The following is a 9245-nucleotide window of genomic DNA, read 5'->3' as shown; positions in this document are numbered from 1 at the left end:
TGATTAGCAGAGAATTTTCTTTTCACTTCCAGTCTCTAATAGTGCACCTGTATTTCTGAAAGAACAAAATTGAACCCACACAATTCTAAGTAGGCGAAAAATCTAAGACAGATAAATATAGGACATGCATAACAGTGTAGAATGTAATTGTTTTGATTGATATATTTTGCTAATTTGAGAAATTCTTTTCAAAGCTTGTATTGGCTCTATCTCTCAAAGAAAGATTTTCAATAATATCTCACTGCTGTAAGCATCATACGAATTATATAAAATAAAAATTTAAAACCCACAAGATGTTTGTAAGCCATAAAAAAACACCTTTTCTATAAATGTTGATAGAAATATGGAGTTATCCCAGGAATATTTAAATGAATGTATCCTAAGGTATTTCATCAGTCCTTCAGATGTCCTGAGCATAGTTTTCCAGCTTTTTATAAATAATTTACTGCCTACCAAAAAATAACCCTCATAGCAGATTGGTCCACCTCTGGCATTGATTACAGCTAAAACACACCACAGCATCAATTCAACAAGTAATAAATAACAGCTCAGTGGTCTGCCAGCTGCCATTTGTCTTTTTGGTTCAATAGCTTCCTGGGGTCTGAACTGTGCTTCCTGTCTGTGTATTTGTATTGATACTGTTTTGTCCTTAGCCTCTGCCTGTGTATCCTTTTAGATGTCTGATTGGATACATTAGCCAGATCTTCTGTTAATTTCTGATACTGTGATGATGTATAGAAAAAACAATTGCCTCGTGACTGTACATACATCTTTTGATATTTACTTAAATTTAAAACAATGCACCCATAACAGCAAGCACAAATAGTACTGATTCTGCTCTATAACATCAGACAGGAATATTATACATTTAAATGCACTCAAATCACATATTTACTGTATGTAAACCTGTTTCCTACAGTTAACTAGACAGGCACATTCTATACAGTAAGCATTCACAGACTGCTGTATTATTTCAAAATTACACTTGACTTTGAAAACCAACAACATGTAATTTAAGGTATTGAAATTAAGCTTTGATGAGGACCACAGTCTAAGAGACAATGACAGCTATTGCACTGACAGTTCAGCACCACACTTAAGAAATTTCAATTATTTCAACATTATTTCTTTCTTAAGAGATTGATAGAATTCAAGTTTTCTTTTTCATACCATTGCTAACAATCAACACAAGACATTTTGTGCATGAACACTAGAAAGATGACATACAGTAAAATCCTAATAAAAATATCAAAGTAATTAGGACATATTTACTCTGTGTTATGAGAAGTGAGTGTGAATGCAACACTGTAACTATAGATCTTCTGTTTTTCTATGAAAAATTTAACTGTGATGAAATACAATTACACAGTTTACCTTCTCCACCTGTTTGCATAATGGGAAGTGATTAGTTTCTATGACACATTTCTATGATATTACTAACATTTAGCTAATTCTCCTCTACTGTATATTAATTAACAGGGGTTAATTACAATACATTTTTTTTCATAGTAGATTTGTTAATGAGCTTCATTTCAATAAAACATAAATTGCACATAAGATTCATATGATAACTGTTTTTCATTACTCTGTCTTTCCTTTATGATCTGTTTAAGTTTGGTTATTTGTAGGAAACAGTGTAGAAGCTTAATTTGCCACCTCATCTCTTTAAAGTTGAAATGTGTGTCACTTACATTCTTATTCCAGTTGAGGTACTCAAAGACTACACTTGGCAGCTCAACACTGAATTTAAAGGTTTTTTTTTCCAATGGGATGTGTTTTTTGTGTTTCTTAGCAAAATGTGTTATGATAAAATTATACAATTGAACAAACTAGAGTGCAATTTGATCTCTGTCACTATTCCCTGATTGGACAGTATTCTGGGTATTGTAGATTGATGGGACTTTGATTGAAATAGGAGCTAATGAAGTAGCTTACACTATATCACTAAAAGTAAAGGTGTTTCTTTGGTTAGAATAAAATTGCTGGCCAGCATGAAAGATGATGTAATATGCAAATACATATGAAGAAGCATGATCTTAAGCATATAACAAATATCTTACATTTCACAGATTTACAGTTTGATAAAACAATGCACTTTACATGAAAAAGGGTTCATGACGTTTAACAACATCTAATTGATGTTAAATGATTAGTGAAAGTATTTAAGGTAGGATAAGGGCAACCCCTTAGCCATAGGACAAGGAGGCTTAAACTTTAGAGAGAGAAGTTAACTAAGGGGTAGCTGCAGGGTGGAGATGGGGTGGAGGGTTAATGCATTAAGAAAAATGCAAAAAGAGGTGTTTTGCTATATACAGTACAGGTATATAGCTCAATTCAGTAATGCTTTGATTAGCAACAGATGGGAAAGACTAGCCTTTTGCCGTTATCCCTCCTGAACTTCAGGCAAGAACTTCCATTTAATGAAAGAGACGTAAACGTGAATTTGTCTTTAAGATGCCTGACCCAAGGGCTGCGGCTGTTGTGATAAATGCAAAAGAGACTCCGATCATCGTCAGAAATGCAGGGACAGAAGGCAGATGCTCTTCTAAGAAACTTGTTGTAATTGGTTCAGCTGGAACTTCCTGTGGAAGAAACAGATTTGGTCACATGTTTCAAAGGATACCGTTTTCACCCTCATTGCGGTCATCAATAACAATATGCGCCTGGGTGTTCTATTCTCCTCATTAATAATTATCTTTATTTAACTGCATTGTAACTGAAAATGAATCTCTTCAGAAATTATGTGAGAAAGAGTAAAAATCAAGTGTAATTTCTGTGTGGTTTCAAATTCAAGGAACCCATTTGTAATTTGGGATATGAGGAAAACTGAATAATTTGCATGTCTGTCACAGCGCAATAGCTACACGTTTAAAAACATACCTGTGATTCTGCGTCTTCCTTCCAGATTTTTGACTGGGATACTTTACCCATTGCATGCAGTACCTGAAAAAACATTCAATACCTTTCACATTATACAGGTTGTTTTTACTACTAGAGGGCTTAGACATTTGCTAAGTGAAAGCTATTTAAACTAGTGATGTGTAAAATAATTACAAAGGTATCCCATTCTGCCATAGGATCTATGGAATAAGACATTAAATATAAATATCTAGTGTATGACATGAGTTTTGACAGCATACAAATCATAAAAGTGCAAAATATGCAGTATACAGTACCTATTTGCACAAAATGACCTGCTGAATATAATTTCCCATTATATAATGAGGCAGTCTGCCTGGGGGGTTGCATAAAGCTCTTAAAAGACAAAGGTATCCCATTCTGCCATAGGATCTATGGAATAAGACATTAAATATAAATATCTAGTGTATGACATGAGTTTTGAGAGCATACAAATCATAAAAGTGCAAAATATGCAGTATACAGTACCTATTTGCACAAAATGACCTGCTGAATATAATTTCCCATTATATAATGAGGCAGTCTTCCTGGGGGGTTGCATAAAGCTCTGAAAAGACACAGGCCTCAAAAACTGTTCCACTATTTAAGACTTCATTAGCAGGTGTGAAATTAGATACAGTTAATAAAGTTTTACAGATCAATTACTAAAATGCTGTAATTACTGAATTTTATTCATGCCTTGTTTCTTATAAATGTAAATGGGGATTATCCAGATATTGTGCTGTGTGATTTTGTCATTTTATGCAATGCTTTAACTGCATGAAGCCACATTCAAATATCATAACTACATTTTACTAAATGATCTGCAATAGCTAATTAAAGTGTGTCCAAATGGACATCAGTATGGCTCATGAGTATGTACTGTATATACAGAATAACAGTATGAAACAATTTGAACATTGTTATTTCCTAAATTCGAAGAGCTTCAGAACTGTAGTTGTACTTTATAATCACTCTCAAGAAGAAAAAATCATTTAAAAAGTGAATTGAATTTACAGACTTCAACTTGAAACCTTACTATTTAAATATTTCCTTAAAATTTATCCTGAATGTTTTTGGAAAGGGTAAATGTAAGTAAATTAATATTTTGTAGCAGACATTTTTTGTATTCCTGAAGTTAAGATGGATAACTATAAGATATTTCATATATGCATTTCTAAAAATGTACAATAGGTTTATTCCATGCTTTTTCTTCTTACACCTGAAGAAGGCTCCACAGCCGAAACATTTTGTGTTTTCTTTCTTCTCTTTTCATCATGGAATAAACCTATTACTTGTTCCTATGTAGCCTACGCATGTTGACGCAGCTACCCACCTGATCTACTTCATAAAAATGTGTTCATTTGATATTGATCACTTGTTATTTTAAAATATTTAATTAAAAATAAATGTCTTACTGTGGTCACCAGACTTGGTCACCCATCATTTTATATCTAAATATACTTTCTCTTGTTTCTAATCTCTTATTATCTGCTTTTGTCCATTTTCAGAAGATGTGGTACTATTTGAATTTCTGGCCACTTTGAGTAGGCATCTACAATGAGTGTCCTTCAAATGGCTCAATCCACATTAATCTACTGGTAAGGACCACTGTATCCAATAACTGTAATGAAACAGTTCTTTCCAGACCCTATGCAGATGACACAATCTGGGGTAGTGAGGAAACACTGGGGAGAAAAGCCATGCAGGAATCCGGAATGAATATGGGGGCGGGGGCATGTCCAAAGTGCGCAGGTGTCCAGGGGGGTGATTCCGGGGCAAACAATCCAAAAAAGATGTCCAAGGGAGAATCCAAAACAGCACAAAAGTCCATGGCCAGGAGATCCATCCAAAACAAAGGATTAAAAACTGGAACCGGGTCAGAACCGGCGGGAGGGGAACGGGAACAGAGAATAAAACCTTAACAGGACCAGGCGCTACCAGGTCCCGGACTCGCACGATACGGAGATCAGATGCAGAGCCCGGATTAACGTCAGCGCCTGGCTTTTAAGGTGGACTGGGAACAGGCTGAAACAGGGGACAGGTGCAGAAAATCAAGTCCAAAGTGAAAGGGCTGGAGTGCCCTTAAGGGGGAGGGACTACAGTCATGACAGTAACGAAGATGTTTAAGACTCTGAACACAGACAGGCAGCACATGACCTTATCTATTTGTGATACAATTCCCGGTCACCAAAGGTAGCGTCTAGCCAAAGCCTTCTCTCTCATAACACCTGCATGTCACACATGTAGCTTGTCCTAGACACAGCTATGATGTTTTGAAGGAACTATTACGCATTAAGCAACCCTACTTTACTTTAGATAAACATTCAGCATCAATGATGTGACACAGGTATACTAAAGAAACATTGAAAACTTTACATTTCTCCTTCCGGACACATGGACCAAAACTTTCCACGTTCCACATCTAAGTTCTTGAGGTTCTTTGCATTGAGAATCCTATGTATCCTATGTAATATAATGTAAGCATGGCAATTTTGCTATCTTCACATCATAGTATTTATCCTCTAACGTCTCTTCATCCTGAAACTGTCCTCGCTGACTTCTAACATTGACCAAAACAACACATTAACTCTTGTCTGTAAAGTGAAGGTGGGCCCATGCTTGCAAATACCATATACTGTACATGAGAAGAAAGCAGAGGGATAAAATACAAACACTAGATGAGACCTAATAATTGATGCCAAGTTGAATAGGAAGAAAACAAAACAGTACCCTGTAAAACTTAGGATAAGGCACACAAGCTAAGGGAAAACCATGACAAAATTCACTATATCTGATTTACTCTGGTGACATATGAAATGAGAAGCATTTTGAAGCTCAGTAATGTTAGCAACACTGATTAAAAGATGTATTATCCTGTTGAACACCAAGATATGATTTGCTGTGACAAAATCTTTCTTGGTATAAGTAGTCCACCGTTCCCTAATCTCATCAAGGACATCAATACTGTATATCCTAGAGTAGCTGGTAGCTGCCATCTTTTTTATTGCACTCATGAGTAATTAAACTAATGCTCAGAAAAACTGCACAGTACAAATTTCAATTTCTCAGGAACAGTGAGAGATATCCAGAGATATCTTGGTAACATACACGGTTGTACAGCATCAGGAAATGGATTCTCTGTCTGGTTTTTTTTTCATCAAGTCACTTCCTTGCTCTAGAATCCCACAGTGTAAAATGTACAATATCAACCTGTAATTATTCTGCCCCCATGTGGTATGAAGTAAAAAATGGGTTTAATCAATTCAAATACAAAGCAGTCCTACTATGGGATCTTTTAATCTTCTATTCTATGATTGCCCGGGCCTTTATATTCTCCATACCTCTCTTGCAGCTCTCTCACCAGCTTGAACAGCACCATCCATATATCCACTCCATCTGGTTGCTGTCTCTGTGCCCGCGAAGAAGAGCCTACCAAAAGGCTCCCTTAGAACTCTGCACAAAAAGAACCATAGTAGAGAATGATTTCTAGATGACACTGTAAGGCCCAAGGTCTTTGCTTATTTTTTGTCACACTCCTGGCTCCATGCATCCACCCATTTTGTAACTGGTTTGTCCAATTCAGGGTCGTGAGGAAGCTGGAGCCTATCTTGGCAAGCTACAGGCACAAGGCAGGATACATCCACAGTAGTTTCTCTTTTATTGTGCCTTTTTAAGAGGTTAAAATTGGGATCAAGATAATCCACTAAATGTGTGCAATGGATCATTTCTCATTCACTAGAGAACAGTGTATCACTACACAAAGAGTAAGTTTAATTTTTACTTTTAGGGTTGATGGAGGAGAGAGTGGACAAGTACTGTAATTGAGTCATCCTGGATTAACACACCCAAGGTACTTGGTTCAGTGTACTCTAGGTTAGGACTGATTTTAAAGCATTGTTCTGAGTCTAAGAGAAAAGCTCATATTGGCATACTTCATACATTGTTTTAATTTGTCCATCTCTGCCCTCTTGCTTATGCACAATGGAGAGAATATGATCACTTCGTGATTTGGTTCAGGGCTTTGAAATATTAAAAGGAATACATAAGACTTGCATCAGCAAAGCAAAATCTTTTTCAAAATGATTTTTTTTTCCAGTAGAACAGAGGGGCTTACATTTTAAACTTTGTAAATTTGACTTTCAAAATGGCAGGAAAGGAACATGTTTTAAGAAAATATGTACTAATAGTGCATTGGATATTACTGTATCATTTAAAGTAAAGAATCAAAATGCATTCAATCGTATATTAGAATCATGTAGATTTTGCTTCCTCATATACTGTCATAGTTTAAAGATTTATATATAGTTTGAATGTAGAATATGATAAAAGGGGATTTATGGTGGGGAAGCTAGTCTTTTATAAATGACCTAGTCTGCTAGGGCCCTCATATCCTTTAGGACTACTGAATTCTGTGGCTAAAACGATGAAACAAGCTAGCTAGTACACTTTGTTCTCTGTGCAATCAAGGAAGAAAGACATTCCTAATCTGAGTGTCAGAATATCACTGGAATAGTGACTTTCACTTGAAAGTGGAAAGATCGCACCTCTTAACATTAGACCAAGGAATGTTTTATTTATTTGATGTTTATAAATCAAATATTTGAAATTCATTTTTGTTGCAAACTTTGTAATAAAATATTATGGCTACGTTTCTTTCAAACATATCTACAAAAGTAAATTAATTTCATCCCAGGAAAACACTTTGGAAATACATTTTGATAAACTCCAATTTTATAATAATTATTATGTGAATTGAAGAGTTTATTAAAATCAAGAATTGCAAAATATGGCTGTAGCTCTAAACTCTGTACTGTAAAATACCAAGACACTAAAGAGTGGTACTTTAGAACACCTCTATATCATATTTGTATACTACAATATATCAATTTGACTCTTAAAATTTGACAGGTTTGCAATGTTTTCTCATTTCTCTCCTAAAAGAATTGTTACTCAAATCATATACTGTCAGGCAAACACATAAACATCAGCAGCCATAGGTTGCATTTTTTTATCATGTTTGTATGAAGAGTGACAGATTGTAAATCACAGAGATTTTCAAAATTAAAAGAAGACAGTGGCCTTGGCCTCAGCTTTCCATTTACTATCCTGGTGATTTAGCGCCGCCCTGTGGTTAAGGTTCCTTTCCTCACTATGCATTGATAGAAAAATGAAAAGTGGAAAATCTTGATCGATAATCATTATGAATATAATTAACAAGAGGACAAAACAGATGCAGAAGAATACATCCTGCTTTCAACGACAAAAGGGGCTTTATCATGAAATAGAAAAAAAAAGATGAGCTTAGTTAGAGTAGTTTAAATACTGAAGTGAAACCATTTTTAATTTAACAATGAAACAAGTGTTAAATTACAATCATGGGTTGATCTGCATTTGTTTTAATACCTATATTACTGGAGTTCAATTGCTAGAATGATAGAATGGAAGATTTAATTGCTAGAATGGAATATCTCAAAAGGCAGTGACGTCCAGCAGAATCCAATGAAGTGTCCATTGTATTGAAGACTTTTCAGTCTAATTAAAAGGCCCCCTGTGATTTCATTTGGGAAAAGGTGCTTTTATGTTACTCAGCAGTTTTACAGCTGATAACTTCTATTTTCTGCACACTCTTCTCATAACTTACATAAAGTTATTACAAGGCAATGTATAAGTAGCACATTATTGTGACGTTTATTGCCACAGTGTTTATTGCAAAAATATGTATTAAATATATTTAATAAACTGCCAAATGTGTATTAGAGACTTCCCTATTATCTCTAGGCTTCTGCCACGAGAATGGAATACAGTATATATATATATTTGCAGTGTGATACCTGCCAACTGATCTTTTGCTTTCCTTCAGTCACTAATCTTTCAAAATTCTACCTAACAGCACAGCATCAGCAGGTGAAGTGAAAACATCAGCTACTATTCCGGTCATCCTGAGGAGGTAACATTAATGAAATTCCAGCAAGTCAAGTCCACATATATGCTTGTCCCCTCTAGTGCGCTTATATCTTACAGTTGTGGGTTAAGATCATTTGTATGGAAGGTATAACTGAGCTGGGATAAGTCAGCTGAGCGCTAGCAGTGTCACAGGCTGATTTTATGGATGTCCCCAGGGATGGAAATTATGCAGATCCTTTAGTGTCAGCCAGGCATGAAGTAGTTATTATGCGAGCAGACAATATGTAAGGTCATGTGGGATTGAGTTGCCTTTGAGAATTAGGCACTCAATTCTAGCCAATACCAAGGGTGTATTCCCTCTTCCTGTGTCATCAGAAAAGACTGAGCAAGAATTATACTTTCTATTCCAGTGAGAACACAATCTGCATGTCCTATCTGTT

General features: G+C 35.5%; 1 protein-coding gene across 2 annotated transcripts in view; it reads right to left on the bottom strand.

Annotated features, from left to right (window-relative positions):
* Nucleotides 1–765: 765 nt before the first annotated feature.
* LOC148653698 (amine oxidase [flavin-containing] B-like) overlaps nucleotides 766–9245 on the bottom strand; it is a 33457-nt gene continuing 24977 nt past the window's right edge. Inside the window, exons 13-15 of one of the 2 annotated variants that reach the window (XM_088648967.1) lie at nucleotides 6243–6354; nucleotides 2881–2943; nucleotides 766–2582 (exon numbers count right to left, since the gene is read on the bottom strand). In XM_088648967.1, coding sequence (XP_088505093.1) covers nucleotides 2418–2582; nucleotides 2881–2943; nucleotides 6243–6354 — 340 coding nt within the window. In that variant the 3' untranslated portion in view covers nucleotides 766–2417. The remainder of the gene's footprint in view (nucleotides 2583–2880; nucleotides 2944–6242; nucleotides 6355–9245) is intronic. The other variant, XM_088648968.1, reaches the window with a different exon arrangement.

The sequence above is a fragment of the Lepisosteus platostomus genome, chromosome 10, assembly GCF_059453375.1.
Source record: "Lepisosteus platostomus isolate fLepPlt1 chromosome 10, fLepPlt1.hap1, whole genome shotgun sequence".
NCBI lineage: Eukaryota > Metazoa > Chordata > Actinopteri > Semionotiformes > Lepisosteidae > Lepisosteus > Lepisosteus platostomus.
This window is presented reverse-complemented; position numbering and strand designations above follow the sequence as displayed.